This window comes from Sus scrofa, chromosome 6 (genome assembly GCF_054392235.1).
Source record: "Sus scrofa isolate SSC_HxYL_T2T_F1_AM1 chromosome 6, Sscrofa_HxYL_maternal_Yorkshire_Landrace_v2.0, whole genome shotgun sequence".
NCBI lineage: Eukaryota > Metazoa > Chordata > Mammalia > Artiodactyla > Suidae > Sus > Sus scrofa.
Genome location: NC_139388.1, coordinates 56,152,210 through 56,167,595, shown reverse-complemented (window position 1 = coordinate 56,167,595; position 15,386 = coordinate 56,152,210). Strand labels below are relative to the sequence as shown.

At 63.6% G+C, this 15,386-nt stretch overlaps 2 protein-coding genes, 1 long non-coding RNA gene and 1 pseudogene across 24 annotated transcripts; 3 read left to right on the top strand and 1 right to left on the bottom strand.

Annotated features, from left to right (window-relative positions):
- The first annotated feature begins 450 nt into the window (after window positions 1–450).
- DMPK (DM1 protein kinase) lies at window positions 451–10,254 on the top strand. 22 transcript variants are annotated; one of them, XR_014806370.1, is made up of 15 exons: window positions 451–749; window positions 2,859–2,950; window positions 3,204–3,287; window positions 3,365–3,460; window positions 3,941–4,089; window positions 4,231–4,324; window positions 4,630–4,836; window positions 4,915–5,163; window positions 5,864–5,949; window positions 7,207–7,315; window positions 8,069–8,226; window positions 8,314–8,455; window positions 8,564–8,610; window positions 8,922–9,007; window positions 9,359–10,254. XR_014806370.1 is itself a non-coding variant. In XM_021094585.2 (15 exons), the coding sequence occupies exons 1-15, from the start codon at window positions 590–592 to the stop codon at window positions 9,516–9,518; spliced, it is 1,875 nt and encodes a 624-aa protein (XP_020950244.1). In that variant the 5' UTR covers window positions 451–589; the 3' UTR covers window positions 9,519–10,254. The 22 variants fall into 22 exon arrangements, 17 of the variants coding, with proteins under 17 accessions (XP_020950244.1, XP_020950246.1, XP_020950243.1 ...); XR_014806369.1 differs by having other exon boundaries at window positions 8,918–9,007; XR_014806368.1 differs by having other exon boundaries at window positions 4,915–5,178.
- Window positions 6,580–9,851, bottom strand: LOC146402394 (uncharacterized). Its single transcript, XR_014806384.1, has 2 exons — window positions 9,173–9,851; window positions 6,580–8,480 (listed from the first exon to the last, which is right to left on the bottom strand). It is a non-coding gene; the product is annotated as an uncharacterized LOC146402394 (long non-coding RNA).
- Window positions 9,905–10,985, top strand: LOC146402393 (uncharacterized; annotated as a pseudogene).
- Window positions 10,986–11,134: 149 nt separating this feature from the next.
- Window positions 11,135–15,182, top strand: SIX5 (SIX homeobox 5). The gene is made up of 3 exons (XM_021094581.2): window positions 11,135–11,944; window positions 12,871–13,673; window positions 13,937–15,182. The coding sequence occupies exons 1-3, from the start codon at window positions 11,142–11,144 to the stop codon at window positions 14,542–14,544; spliced, it is 2,214 nt and encodes a 737-aa protein (XP_020950240.2). The 5' UTR covers window positions 11,135–11,141; the 3' UTR covers window positions 14,545–15,182.
- Window positions 15,183–15,386: the final 204 nt, after the last annotated feature.

Below are 15,386 nucleotides of genomic sequence, written 5' to 3'. Positions count from 1 at the left end.
GTCAGCGTAAAGCAGAGGGCCTGAGGGCTAAATTTAAACCGTCCCAAAGTCTGAATCCCTGGCTGAGTCACCCGCAAAGCTGCCCTGGCCTCCTGCCTCCCTTCCCCAGGCCTCAACCCTTTTTCTTCCCTCCCAACTCCAGAGCTTGGGAGGGGTGTCACCAGATCACTCTGAGCCTCAATTGGTCCCCTCTGGGAAATGGGAGGGCTCATCCTTGGCATCTGTATGGTATTCCACTGGGCTCCGCCTTTTCTGGCGGAGGGGAGTTTGAGGGTTGAGATTCTCTAACCCCCCCCCCCCATCTGACACTGAAGCATTCCGAGGGGCCTGGAAGGAGGGAGTTGGGGGGGCCTGGCTTGTGAGGGGTTAAGGCTGGGAGGCTAGAGGGGGCTGGACCAAGGGGTGGGGAGAAGGGGAGGAGGCCTTAGCAGCCAGCAGAGAGAAGTGGCCAGAGAGGCCCAGGGGACAGCCAGGGACAGGCAGACATGCGGCCAGGGCCCCAGGGTCTGGACGGGGCCTTCCAGGCCCCATGACAGGAGGACCTTGAGCCCCCCGCCCGGGGAGGGGGCCATGGTGCTGCCTGCCCGTCATGTCAGCCGAGGTGCGGCTGAGGCGGCTTCAGCAGCTGGTGCTGGACCCCGGCTTCCTGGGGCTGGAGCCCCTGCTTGACCTTCTCCTGGGTGTCCACCAGGAGTTGGGCGCCTCCGACCTGGCCCAGGAGAAGTATGTGGCCGACTTCTTGCAGTGGGGTGAGTGCTTACCTTTGTGGGAACCCCACGTTGAGGGCAGGAGGCAGGGCAGAGGGAGAAGGCGGGTCTGGGTGCAGGGACTGATTTTGGATGCAGGATGGGCATGGGGAAAGCCTCCCACTGAGGGGCCCAGCATCTGGGCCTGGGTCTTGGGGTGGCACATTTCTCCCCAGTGCCACCCTGGCCGGGCAGAGTGGGGTCACCAGAGGGCAGGCAGCCATGACTCAGAACCATGAGTTGGGAGCCATGGTAGGCTGGACTGGGCACAGTCTCTCCTGGTCCCCCAGCACCCCCTCCTTGAGCCGAGGCCTAGGGACAGATGGGGAACCCTGTTTCCTAGGACTCCCCCCCACCACCAAAATAGGCTCTATAGCCCTCCACCCTGGTTTCCCTGAGCGTAGGGGCAAGCAGAGGGGACAGCGCGGGGCAGCTGCCAGGGGTGTGGCCGGCCGGCAGGTGTTCGGCGCCAGCTTCTCCAGCTGTTCCAACAGGTGCCCAGGCCCTGGGAGGGTGCGGTGACTCAGGCAGGCCCTGGGGTGGGGGGCGGGGAACCAGCTCTACAGACAGGCACCACCCAGCACCTCCTCTACCCCCTGGTTGGAGGAGGAACAATTTAGGGTTCTTGTGGGTGGGCCCACCTTCTCTGTAGCTTCCATGCTGCCCCCTCCACCCAAGAGTCCCTTCTGGCCAAGTCTCCTCCTGGAGATAGGTCCACAGGGAAGTTGCTGCAGCCTCAGTCTCCTACCTTGTCTCCCCCCACCCCCTCCTGGGCCAGGACTCAGGCTCGCCCGGGTTTCTCTCCCTCCACTAGCCTGTCCCTCAGTGGCTTGCTCTTGGTCCTTAGGCACTGTGTCCCTGTCTCGTTTCTCCACCTTGGCCCGCTCCCTCTTTTCTTGGGTCCATCTCTTTCTGCCCAAGGCCCTGCTCCTCTTCCTCTTCCCATTTTGCAGATGGGAAGGTGGAGGCCAAGGGCGAGACTACTAGGCCTCTGGCAGAACCTTCTCCCCACACACCCCCAGCCCTTAGTAACTCTCTCAGCCCCCCTTCTGCAGAGGATGGAGTTGGACTGGCAGGACAACCCGAGACCTGAGGTGGGGGCTAGAGTCTAGCTCTCCTGTAAGGAGCACTCCTTTTGTGGCCCGAGCAGCGTCCTGCGGCCCCTCCCCTGCCAGGCCGCCTGGGCGGGGGAGGGGGCCTGGGTTCCCGCTGCCTTAAAAGGGCTCAATGTCTTGGCGCTCTCCTCCCTCCCCCATCCCGGGCCCTGGCTGCTGCCGCCCTGCTGGCCCACTCTCCTCGAACCCCCAACCCTCTCCGTAACCCACTGTCTCTTCCCTCGGCCCTGCTTGTACCCTTTGCTCCCTCCCTCCTTCCTCTGCAGCTCCCTGCTTCTCCCACCCACAGGAGTCCAGGCCTCCCTCTCCCCCAGCCCATCTCCTGCCTCCACCCTGCTTCCCCCTCCCAGACCACCCTCTGTAACATCGCTAGCCTAGGACCTTGGCAGAGGACTTCGCTGTCTGGGCTTTGGTTCCCCTGCTGTAGGTAGGGGTGATAGGAAAGCCTCCCCCTGCGGTCTAAAGCGCGGAGGTAACACTTGACCACTCCTGCAGCCCTGGAGCCGGGACTCCCATACCTTCTCCCAGCCCCGGTCTCACTCAGGGTTTCCCAAAGTGTGGCCCAAGAGCCACCTGCATCTGAGCTTGGAGGTGCTGGATTAAACTGCATGCTCTGGGCCACAGTCCAGGACAGACCGAGTGAGAGACCTGGGGGGTGGGCCGGGTCACCAGCAGTAGGGGCTTGAAACCCAGGAAACTAGGCCTCATTTCTTCTCTGTCCTTCAGGGCCTCCCTTTGGTGGACTTATTATCTCACCCTTCCATCCTACGCCCCCAAGAACCCCAGAAAGGGGTTCCCAGGCATCCCACCTCTCTCTGTTTGCGGGCAGTTCTGGGTTCCGCAGACCTCGTGTAACGTTTATGTGGAGACCTTAGGAGGCATACAGTCCAAAGGGGAGGGGCGGCGAGGGGAGACTGGGGACAGAGGGTGGGGCTGGCTCCTGCCTCCAGGGTCAGTCCCTATTATTCTCGGTTCTCATCTCCTGCTGCCCCCCCAGTGGATCCCATTGCGGCGAGGCTTAAGGAAGCCCGACTGCAGAGGGATGACTTCGAGATTCTGAAGGTGATCGGACGCGGGGCGTTCAGCGAGGTGAGCCTGGAGCCACCCCTCGGTGGGGTTGGAGACCTGACTCTTTATGCAGTGGGCGGGACGGAGGACTTCGGGGCGGGGCCTTAGAAATTGATGAATGACTGAGTTTAGAACCTAAGGTGGGGCTTGGGGCCAGTGGGCATGGCGCGGCGAGTTGGGCGGGGCCAAACCTGTCCGTGTCCCGGGGCGTCTGATCGACCAGCCCGGCGGTTCCCCCGCCCCCTCGGCCCCCCTGCCCTGTTTGGGCCCTCAGGTAGCGGTGGTGAAGATGAAGCAGACGGGCCAGGTGTACGCCATGAAGATCATGAATAAGTGGGACATGCTGAAGAGAGGCGAGGTGAGGGCCGTGCTGCTGAGAATCCTTCCTCCCCTCGGGCGCCACCTCCCGCTCCAGCTGCTCTGGGTGCTCTGCAGGTGTCGTGCTTCCGCGAAGAGAGGGATGTGTTGGTGAACGGGGACCAGCGCTGGATCACGCAGCTGCATTTCGCCTTCCAGGACGAGAACTACCTGGTGAGCCTCCCGCCTGAGGCTGTCAGTTGCCGAGGCGGCGGCAGGGAGAGGAAGTTCTAGGACTGGGACCCTGCTTCAAAATGCGTGTTTGTGTGTGTGGGAGGAAATGGCCTTCCTTTCCCGGTATCGGAGAGGTGCCTTACCTCCGTTTTCCCAGGCCGATTCCGGGGCACTGCCTGGAATGAAACAGTCTCAAGTCTATGTGGGGACCTCTGGGCAGGGGTAACTGGATTCCACACTCTGCACATCGGGAGGCCTCTCGGTTCTTTTTCCGACTCTCTGGGGGGAGTGAATCTCTGTCCAGTGACATCCTGGGAAAGTGAGGGTTGGAGGGGCGTGTCTCTGGGAGATCTCTTGGGGCTGGGACTGCGGGGTCTCTGCCCAGGGATGAGGTGCCTCTGGGAGTCTTTGTCCCGGGCTATCAGCAATCGATCAGCAGCGAGGCGGGGTACCGACCGCTCATGACGCGCCCCCTCCCAGTACCTGGTCATGGAGTACTACGTGGGCGGGGACCTGCTAACGCTGCTGAGCAAGTTTGGGGAGCGGATCCCAGCCGAGATGGCACGCTTCTACCTGGCCGAGATTGTCATGGCCATAGACTCGGTACACCGGCTGGGCTACGTGCACAGGTGGGCTCTGCAGGGGCTGAAGGGGGCGAGGTTGGAGAGTGTGGTCCTTGGGAGGGTGGGGCCCTGGGGTGCAGCCTAGAGAGGTGGAGCCTGCTAAGACGTCACGAGAGAGGCTCATTTCAACCCCTTCCCTCCGCGCAGGGACATCAAACCAGACAACATACTGCTGGACCGCTGCGGCCACATCCGCTTGGCGGACTTCGGCTCCTGCCTCAAGTTGCGGGCAGATGGAACGGTGAGCGGTAGTGAGCCATGCGCGGGTCGTGGGCAGCTCGGGCTACAACTGGGGGGTAGTGTCGGGAGCGACACAGCAGGTGCAGGGTGTAGAGGCAGGGCTGAGGGCGCTGGCAGAGCGAGGGTGAGGGGCAGGACTAGATTTGGAGAAGAAGGGAGGAGGTGACCCAGGCCTACCCCCGCCTGTGGCTCGGGGTTAGAACAGGCAGAAAGCGATCCTGAGCTCCAGCGTCCTGGTTGGGAGACGGCGGCGGACCCGGAGCTGGGAAGGGCGGGGCCAAGCCCAACTCTGTCCTGCTGGCTCAGGTGCGGTCCCTGGTGGCGGTGGGCACCCCGGACTACTTGTCTCCCGAGATCCTGCAGGCCGTGGGCGGCGCGCCGGGGACTGGCAGCTACGGGCCCGAGTGTGACTGGTGGGCGCTGGGCGTGTTCGCCTATGAAATGTTCTATGGGCAGACGCCCTTCTACGCTGACTCCACGGCTGAGACCTACGGCAAGATCGTGCACTACAAGGTGAGCAGAGCCCGGAACCCCAGTCTCTCCGCACATGCGCCCAGGTAACAGCCCTTCTTTCCCTCTCCCTCTGAGCAGGAGCACCTGTCTCTACCGCTGGCAGATGCAGGGGTCCCTGAGGAGGCTCGCGACCTCATCCAGCAGCTGCTGTGTCCGCGGGAGATGCGCCTGGGCCGGAATGGAGCAGGCGATTTCCAGAAGCATCCTTTCTTTTTTGGCCTTGACTGGGACAGCCTCCGAGACAGCGTGCCTCCCTTTACACCAGATTTTGACAGTGCCACGGACACGTGCAACTTCGATGTGGTGGAAGATGGGCTCACTGCCATGGTGAGCGGGGGCGGGGTAGGTACCTTGGACCCCTGCTCCAAAGAGGGTACCTCCTCATTCCTCCGCCATAACACTGAGGTTCCTCCTGGGGTCCTGAAATCATTCCTTCCCCAGAACATCTGCTTTGTGTCGGCCCAGTGCTGGGGACCCAGCGGTGACCTAGACTCACAGTCCAGTGGGGGAAACAGACTTGTCTTCAGACAATGATGCCCCAGAGAGACCAGGGCTGAGATGGTGGGGTGCAGGGGGTGGGGCCTCCTGACCCAGCATGAAAGATTCCAGAGGACTTCCTGGAAGAGGGGACTATCTGAGCTGAGACCTGGAAGGATGAGAGCTGAGAGGCAGGAAAACACCATTGAGGAATCTCCCTTCCTAGGCCATCTCTCAGCCCTGGTACCAACTAGCCCATGCTGGCTCAGCCTGAGTGCCCTTGTGCTGCGCCTTTGGGGACACCTGGACCAGGCCAGCCGTGATCCCTGCTCTCATCTACTTACAGTCTGGAGAAGGTTATAGTTATACTGCGGCGAGGGCTCTGAGGGAAGCAGCAGAACATAATAAAAGAAAATGACGTAGGATCCACTTTAGATGGACCCCAAGCTGGGGTGGGTTGTGGCGGGTGGAGCACTTAAGCCAAGGGCTGCCAAGGGGCATCCCTGACAGCCACCGGTCACCTCCCATCTCTTGTGCTTCTCTTGTGTAGGAGACGCTGTCAGATATTGGGGAAGGCATGCCCCTGGGGGTCCACCTGCCTTTCGTGGGCTACTCCTACTCCTGCATGGCCCTCAGGTAAGTGCTGCCCCGGTACAGCCTGAGAGGAGGGGACGGGGCACCTGCCTCCAGAGGCCCTGAGAGGTCTCTTGGGGTTGTCGTATCTTGGCCCATTGGCACCCAGGAGAATGGCAGGGTCCGTTTTGGAACCTTATTTTTTTGGGACTAAGAACTTTTAGGAGCAGAGTTATTAAGACCTTAAATTCTCAGACCATAAGTGTTTTGAAATTTTCAGAGTTCCCATTGTAGCTCCGTGGTAACGAACTCACCTAGTTCCCTGAGGATGAGGGTTCAACCCCTGGCCTCGCTCAGTGGGTTAAGGATCCGGCACTGCCATGAGCTGTGGTGTAGGTCACAGATGTGGCTCGGAACTGGTGTTGCTGTGGCTGTGATGTAGGCCGGCAGCTGCGGCTCTGATTGCACCCCTAGCCTGGGAACCTCCATGTGCTGCAGGTGTGGCCCTAAAAAAAAAAAGAAAAGTATTTTGAAATTTTAGATTCAGTTGTAAAACCTCAGAGTCACAGGCTCGGCCTTCCAGAATCTTCCAACCTTCTGCTTTTAGATTTCTATTATATAGTAACAACCTCTATGTCTTAGAAAATAGTAAGCTTAGAATTTTTAACTCAATCTTAACACAAACTCATTGAATTTATTCACTTAATCACAAAGTCTTTTTATTTTTATTTTATTATGTTTTTATCTTTTTGCCATTGCTTGGGCCACTCCCATGGCATATGGAGGTTCCCAGGCTAGGGCTCGAATCAGAGCTGTAGCCGCTGGCCTACACCAGAGCCACAGCCACACGGGATCCGAGCCAAGTCTGCAACCTACACCACAGCTCATGGCAACGCTGGATCCTTAACCCACTGAGCGAGGCCAGGGATCGAACCCGCAACCTCATGGTTCCTAGTCGGATTCATTAACCACTGCACCACGACGGGAACTCCATCCCCTCACTTCTTGAGGCCCTAAGGAGAGAGGCCTGCAGAGGCCACATGGAGGTGGAGGAGATGAGCAGATCTAGAACATGGGTGTCCTGACCCCAGCCAGCTGCCAGGGGCCTGAGGTCATGCAAGGCACATGCCTTTTCCTGACAAGAGGAGGCCCTGTCCCACCAGCCTGGCATTTGTTCACTCGGCCTCTCCACCTCCTCAGACCACAGGGACTTCGGGTCTGGTTGCCCCACGTGCACAGGCTAGGGAGTCCTGGTTCTATACCCAGGGGACCAGCAGCCTCTGGGTGAGGCCACTCTTCCTCCCCTTGCCCTCTCCTCAGGGACGAGGAGATCCTGGGCTCCACGCCCATGGAACTGGAGGCCGAGCCGTTGCCTGAGCCATTGCAAGAGCCCAGCCTGGAACCCACAGTGCCCGGATCAGAGGAAACAGTGAGTCTTTGGAGGAGACAGTCAGTGAGGGACGAATGTGAGAGACAGGGGCAGGCCTTCAGGGATGGCATGTGCCATGGAGGGCTCAGCTCTCAGAAGCCTACAGAAAGCGATGGAAAACACAGGAGAGACAAGGTCACGTCAGTCACTTGTGATCCCCACAGAGACGTTAGAAGAGGTCATTGAGCGAGTGTGGAGGGGACTCTGTGGGGAGGGAAGCCCTGGAGGAGGAGGCGGAGGAGGCAGAGCAGCCATTGGTCGGCAAAGAGGGCCTCAGGGGTGAGTGAGGGCCCTGTGGTAGGACCAGCTGGTTTGCTCTTAACCATGAAAGGGTGGTGGTGAGGCTGAACTGTTCCAGAAGCAGGGAGGGGAGGCTGAAGGGGCAGCAGAAACACACGACACAGGGCCTTCTGGTGCGGGTGGCCTTCGCTCAGGGCACTGAGAGGCTGGAGAAATTTTGAGCAGGGGAGGGCCATGGTCAGGTTGGTGAGTGTTGTAGGAACTGCCCTTTAGTTCTGGGGTGGAAGGTGGATGGGAGGGAACCAGATGAAAGGCTGGAGACAGGGCTGGGCTGGGGTTAGGGAAGGAGAGGGCTCAGATCGCTGCAGGAGCTGTGGGAATTCTAGAAAGATCTAGGAGGTGCGGGAATAGAGGTCAAGGGAGCACCCCCCCCCCCCCCGGTCTGGAATCTATGCCCAAGTCTCCAGTGCTCCTGGGGCCACAGGCAGCCCTAAGCTTGCTTCCCATACCCAGGCTGAAGTGGCAGTTCCAGAGGCCATTCTGGAGCCGGTGGCAGAAGCCGAGGTGACGCTGCGGGAGCTCCAAGAGGCCTTGGAGGAGGAGGTGCTTAGCCGGCAGAGCTTGAGCCAGGAGCTAGAGGCCATCCGTTTGGCCAACCAGAACTTCGCCAGGTCGGGGTCGGGGCCGGGACAGTCACTACATTTAGCGGCCTCTCTCACCGGAATCCCAAAGGGCTCACGGTCCTTACCTACCTGCAGTCAACTCCAGGAGGCCCAGGCCCGGAACCGAGACCTGGAGGCGCACGTTCGGCAGCTGCAGGAGCGGATGGAGTTGCTTCAGGCCGAGGGAGCCGCAGGCGAGTCCCTCATCCGCCCCCTTTCCTGAGGGCGTCGGGAGGAGGTGGGCCCGCGGCGCGTGTGGACACCTGGGGGAGGCGAGGGGCCCAGGCTGGGGCACGCCGCGCCACCGCCCCTCCACGCGCCCTATGCCTCTCTCTTCTCCTTCCAGCTGTCACGGGGGTCCCCAGTCCCCGGGCCATGGATCCACCTTCCCATGTAAGACCCCTCTTTTTCCCCTGCGTCAAGCCTGCTGTCCCCTGTGCAGACCCTGTCCCCATCTCCCTGTACCCCCGCCTGGATTTAGGGCTCACTCCTTCCTTTTTGAGGTTCCAGTCGGCAGACACCCTCCTTTCAGCCCCACATCTACCAGATATCCCTGGTTCAGGCCTCTCTCCAAATCCCAGCCGGGATCTCCCGAGAAGCCCTCCCCGACCTCCACTCCCCTCGCTGTCTCTCGACCCCCGCTGAGGGCGGCCGAGCCGAGCTGAGCTCGGATCGGGTCACCTGTCCCTTCTCTCTCCAGCTAGATGGCCCCCCGGCCGTGGCTCTGGGCCAGTGCCCGCTGGTGGGGCCAGGCCCCATGCACCGCCGCCACCTGCTGCTCCCTGCCAGGGTACGTCCGGCTGCTCACGCCCGCCCGCTCGCCGCGCCCCAGCCTAGCTCCACATAACCCAAGCCGCTTGTGCTTAGCTAAGCCTCTGCGGGGCCGGGCCTGCCGCGGGGCGTCGGGGTCTGGGGGGCGGGAAGGCTCGGGCAGCCAATCAAAGCAGGTCTTTACCAAGCAGCCAATGATGAGTTCGGACAAGACTTAGGCTTGCGAGCCGACCAACCACAGCTGCCCGCACTGGGAGGAAGGGCAGGGGGCAGGGAGGGTTTCGGCCCCTCTTACGAGCATGGGCGGGGCAAGTCCCAGGAGCCAATCAGAGTCCCGTATCGCGGTGCTGATCCCGCCCTCTCCCCGCAGGTCCCTAGGCCTGGCCTACGGGAGGCGCGTTCCTTGCTCCTGTTCGCCGCTGCTCTGGCTGGTGCCGCCGCCCTGGGCTGCACTGGGTTGGTGGCCTGCGCCGGCCATCTCGCCGCAGTCTGACCCCGCCCGGGAGCCACCTTCGCCGCCTGAACCGTAGAACCCGAGCCCGTCCTCCGCTCGGGCTCTGCTGGAGAGTTGGGTGACCCGGGTACCGCCCAGAAGCCACTCCCACCGCCTCCGGTTCACAGCACTCCGAGCGTGGGTCTCCGCCCCAGCTCTAGCCCTGTGATCCGGGCCCGCCCCCTGGCGGCCGGGGAGGGAGGAGTGGGGGCCGCGGCTCAAGCGAGACTTGTAGCCTGGAAAGCTGCTGCTGCTGAGGGGATCGCGGACCTCTCTCTTCCTCCGGCCTGGCTGAGGCCCCCCGACGGGGGTGGGCAAACTGCGACCTAGAGAAGGCAGCAGGGCCAGGGTTCAAGCATCTATTTTTCACCTTCCAGGCACCCCCACCCACATCGGCTCGCAAACCACAAATCCTCTGTGTGCATGAGGCCCTGCCCTCCCAGGAAAGCTCTCTACGCGGCGAACGTCTAGCGCGAGCTCCGCCTGCTCTCTGGAGAACCTTTTGCTTTTGACAGCCCCGCTTTTTCGGGGACTTTCGTGCCTTCCTCCTCACGTGCGTTGCTCTCGGAGCCACAGCCGGCTCCGCCCGCCTCAGCAGTGTGGGTATTTATTGACCTGTCCTCCAACCCGCTGACAGGCTCCAGGATCCCGGCACCCTAATCCACGTTTTGGATGCACTGAGACCCCGACATTCCTCGGTATTTATTGTCTTTCCCCACCTAGGACCCCACCCCCGATCCTCGCAAATAAAAGGCCCTTTCGTCTGCCCAGAATGCTCGAACTTCGTGCCGGCTCTGTTTGCAAGGAGGGCAGGAGGCTACTCAGTGGGCCAATCCGGCCAGGCGAGTGGAGGCGGCCAATGGCCTGGCAGGAAGCTAGCGGGAGACGAAGCGGACGAATCAGGGGTGGGGGTAGGGATGAGGGTGTGGCTTCGACCTCCGGCCAATAGAAGAAGACGAGCGGGCCACTCGACGGCACCGCCCCTTGTCCAGCTGTGGCCCAGCTGTGCCACTAGACCGCCGCGAAGAAGGGGGCTGGGCGGGCGGCGCGTGCGGCCATCCTCCTGCCACTGCGCCTGCGCGGGCCACGCGCATCCGTTCCAGGGACCTAAGCTCAAGAAAAGTTGCTGCAAACTTTCTAGCCCGTTTTCCCCGCCCCTTCTCCCAGCCAGACCCGCCCCCCTGCGGAGCCGGGAATTCCGAGGGGCGGAGCGTTGGCCGAGATGGGGAGTAAGGGGGGCCTTCTGAGGACCCTGGAGACGGAGGCATGCAGAAGCTCAGTCTCAGGGCGGAGGTGGCTTCGCGCCCTTAGCCCTCCCGGACGGCCCGTTACCTTCTCCGTTGTCCCGATGGGGAAACTGAGGCCCTGAGCCAGAGGCACACGCGGGGGGAGGCAAATAGCGCGGCGGGAGGCGGAGGGAAAACAAAGGGAGAATCACGGACAGTCGGGAAGGGGGACGGGCACACACACAGTCACAGGGACAGAGACCCTAGTAGGAGCTGGACCTGGCATCGGTGGCGGGGGGGAGACGCGAGGTCGGCGGGAGAAGATCGGGAAGCGCGAAGGGGGGTGCGGGGAGAGGGGACGGACGGGGGGAGGGGGCTGGGGAAAGCCCGAGGGAGGAGGAGAAGGAGGGAGGAACTTCCCAAAGTTGCAAAACATGGCTACCTTGCCTTCGGAGCCGAGCGCGGGGCCGGCGGCTGGGGGGGAGGCGGTGGCGGCGGCGGCGGCGGCCGAAGAGGAGGAGGAGGAAGCGCGCCAGCTCCTGCAGACTTTGCAGGCGGCCGAGGGTGAGGCGGCGGCGGCGGCCGGGGCCGGGGCGGGCGAAGCGACGGTGAAAGCGGAGGACCCTGGATCCCCGGGCGTCCCCGGGTCTCCCCGCGAGGCCGCTGCCGAGCCGCCCACAGGCCTCCGCTTCTCGCCGGAGCAGGTGGCGTGCGTGTGCGAGGCGCTGCTACAGGCGGGCCACGCCGGCCGCTTGAGCCGCTTCCTGGGCGCACTGCCCCCGGCGGAGCGCCTACGTGGCAGCGATCCGGTGCTGCGCGCTCGGGCCCTTGTGGCCTTCCAGCGGGGCGAGTACGCTGAGCTCTACCGGCTGCTCGAGAGCCGCCCCTTCCCCGCCGCCCACCACGCCTTCCTGCAGGACCTCTACCTGCGCGCGCGCTACCACGAGGCCGAGCGGGCCCGCGGCCGCGCGCTGGGCGCGGTGGACAAGTACCGTCTGCGCAAGAAATTCCCGCTGCCCAAGACCATCTGGGACGGCGAGGAGACCGTCTACTGCTTCAAGGAGCGCTCCCGCGCCGCGCTCAAGGCCTGCTACCGCGGCAACCGCTACCCCACGCCGGACGAGAAGCGCCGCCTGGCCACGCTCACCGGCCTCTCGCTCACGCAGGTCAGCAACTGGTTCAAGAACCGACGCCAGCGCGACCGGACCGGGGGCGGCGGCGGCGCGCCGGGCAAGAGGTGAGGGGACCCGGTCCGCGCCAGTCCTCCTTTCCTGGGGACGTGGCATCCACCAGTCCCCTTCCCCTTTGCCCGCTGTCTGAACTCCTCAGACACTCCCCGCACACACCCTCAGGCGCCCGCCCAGCGCGGGGAATCTGTGCAGATGCAACGGGCACGCGCCCCGGCCCTCGCTCCGACACCGGTGCTCCTGCTGCGGAGGCTGGGAGACCACCTCCCTCTGCTCCGCTCTAGGCTCCGTCCCAGATCCCATCTGTGTCCGCGGCTAGACTCGGGGGAGGCAGCGAGAAAACCCGCGGCTGCTGGAAAGGAGGAGGGGCCTTTGCCGACCCTACCGGGCACAGGGGCCTGTTCGGGTCCCTAAGCTGCCAGGCGCTCCCTAACCATTGCTCGGCCTCACCTCCCGCCCCCCACCCGCCTCAGGGCCCAAACGGCGTGGTCGGTCGTCTGTCTTTGTTGTGAAACGTGAACCTTCCCCAGCTCCGGTTTCCCTGTAACCCTAGCTCTTCCCCTCCCACCCTGCGCGCCGGCCGCTCACTCCTCCAGCGCCCCGGGGGGAGGGCACCAGGAGCTGGGCCGGCCACTACCTCCTTGCTCTCGCCGAAGCCACTTGGCTGCTTTCAGGCCACCCCGGGGAATTTCAGGCAGCCTGGGTGCTCAGTCTCCGGGGCCCTGCCAGGGGGAGGAGGGCCAGCCTGAGCCCTAGGCAGTGGTTTCAATGCCAGGCTGGCAGAGGCTCCGTCCCAGGGGTCCCTGGGTGGCCTCAGAGAGGAGGTTTCATGACCCCCTGAAGTGGTCCACAAAACTGGGGCTGGGGAAAGGTGCGGGGGCCGTGGTGGGCGTGTGCTCCCGCAGAGCAGTTTGCCGGCAGGCCAGCGGGGAACAGTGCGCTGGGCCACACAGCTCACAATCCTTTCTCCCACCAGCGAGTCAGATGGGAACCCCGCTACTGAGGACGAGTCCAGCCGGAGTCCCGAGGACCTGGAGAGGGGGGTGGCTCCAGGGGCTGCTGAGCCTCCCGCCCAGGGCTCCATATTCCTGGCTGGGGCTGCCCCTCCCACACCATGTCCCGCCTCCTCCTCCATCCTGGTGAACGGGAGCTTCCTGGCCGCCGGCAGCTCTCCAGCAGTGCTCCTTAATGGGAGCCCCGTCATCATCAACAGCCTGGCCCTGGGCGAGGCCTCCAGCCTGGGCCCCCTGCTGCTCACCGGGGGCGGGGGCGCCCCTGCACCGCAGCCCAGCCCCCAGGGGGCCAGCGAGGGCAAGACCTCCCTGGTCCTGGACCCTCAGACTGGGGAGGTTCGACTGGAGGAGGCTCAGCCTGAAGCCCCTGAGACCAAGGGAGCCCAGGTGGCTGCTTCAGGGCCGCCTGGAGAGGAGGTCCCAGGACCTCTGCCCCAAGTGGTGCCTGGGCCCCCACCGGCCGCCACCTTTCCTCTGCCCCCAGGACCAGTGACTTCTGTGGCCGCTCCACAAGTGGTGCCACTTTCCCCGCCTCCTGGCTACCCCGCGGGCCTGGGCCCCACCTCCCCCCTGTTGAACCTGCCCCAGGTGGTGCCCACCTCGCAGGTGGTGACCCTGCCCCAGGCTGTGGGGCCGTTGCAGCTGTTGGCAGCTGGGCCAGGCAGCCCTGTGAAGGTGGCTGCTGCCGCGGGCCCTGCCAATGTGCACCTGATAAACTCCGGGGTGGGCGTGACTGCGCTGCAGCTGCCTTCAGCCACTGCCCCAGGTACCCCCTTGCGGTGGCTGGGTGGGGGGGTGCAGGGGTGCAGGAGTTACTGTGGAGGGATGGTGCTGTCGGGTGGGGGGGAGAGTGGGGAGCTCGTCCCTGGTGGGTCCCCGACCCTCTTGTGCCAGGTAGTACCGTGAGGCTCAAGTCACAGACTCGGCCTCACCCCGAAGGGGCTCCTTTGGCCTCTGGCTTGTCTCCCTGCCTGCCGTCCAGCCGCTTAGCCTTCACCTCTGCGCCTGGCCCATCTCCTCTCCCCACAGGAAACTTCCTGCTGGCCAACCCGGTGTCCGGCAGCCCCATCGTGACAGGTGTGGCCGTGCAGCAGGGCAAGATCATCCTCACCGCCACCTTCCCCACCAGCATGCTGGTCTCCCAGGTCCTGCCGCCCGCCCCCAGCCTGGCCCTGCCCCTGAAACCAGACGCGGCCATCTCAGTGCCCGAAGGAGCCCTCCCGGTGGCCCCCAGCCCCGCTCTCCCGGACGCCCACGCCTTGGGCACCCTTTCTGCGCAGCAGCCATCACAGCCGCCGCCCGCCGCCACCGCCACCAACCTGCCCTTCGCCCCAGACCCATCCAGCCTCCTGCCAGGTTTCCCGGCGCCCCCGCCCGAGGGGCTCCTGCTGTCGCCCGCGGCCGTGCCCATCTGGCCAGCCGGGTTGGAACTGAGCACGGCCACCGAGGGGCTACTAGAGGCGGAGAAGGGGCTGGGGACACAGGCCCCCCACGCTGTGCTGAGGCTGCCGGACCCCGACCCCGAGGGGCTGCTCCTGGGGGCCACGGCGGCGGGCGAGGTTGATGGGCTGGAAGCAGAGACCAAGGTGCTGACCCAGCTCCAGTCGGTGCCCGTGGAGGAGCCCTTGGAACTGTGACCCGCCGGGCCCATGGTCTCCCCTGATAATGGTGCTGACGGGATCCAGGACGGCCCGGGAGCCTCTCCCAGACACGTCGGCCGCCGTCTGCAGATTCCACACACACTACATCCGCCCCCGTGGCTGCGCAACCGCTCCACGGCCTGGAGGGCCACTCCTGTCCAGGAGCAGCGTCCGGCCCTCTCCCTGCTCTGTCCCGTGACCGACAGGGGGACATAGGGGGTCCTGACTCAGGGGCTCTGCCCCCTCGACCTGGTACTAGCTGTGAGCAGCTGAAAGCGGCTGGCTTTCCAACCCCCTCGAGCCCTCTCCCTATCACTCCCTAAAACACTATTAATAGCTCCACTGCCACCCAGTGTTCCCAGAACTGCTTGGAATCCGAGGGTGGAGGCCGGGCAGAGACTGACAGACCCTTGCAGGCGGGCCCTTCCTGCCGACCAGGGATGCAGGTGTGGGGGGGCGTCTGCTGGCTCCTCTCAGACTGGCGCCCTCACTGTCACGTCCAGCCCCAGACCAAAGATTCCCCCCGCCCCGGGGCAGCCCTGATCCCATGTCTAGTTTATATCCTAAATCTTTATTTTTCTAGGACATGTTATGCCTCCATTTCAATTAAAATAAAGTTAACGGACAGCTAGGAACTCTTGGGTGTGGGTTACCTTACAATGACTTGCCCTGAGCTGCAAAAAGCCCACCTTGAGTTTCTGGCTTTCTGGTCGCTGTTCCCCGAGGGGGCAGCTGTTGGAGGCTAGGTTTTCGGTGCCTCCAGTGAGGGTTCTTTCAAAATGCAGAACCTGGGGTTACAGATCCTGAGTGGAAGGAGCCCCTGGGAGGCCTGAGGAAGC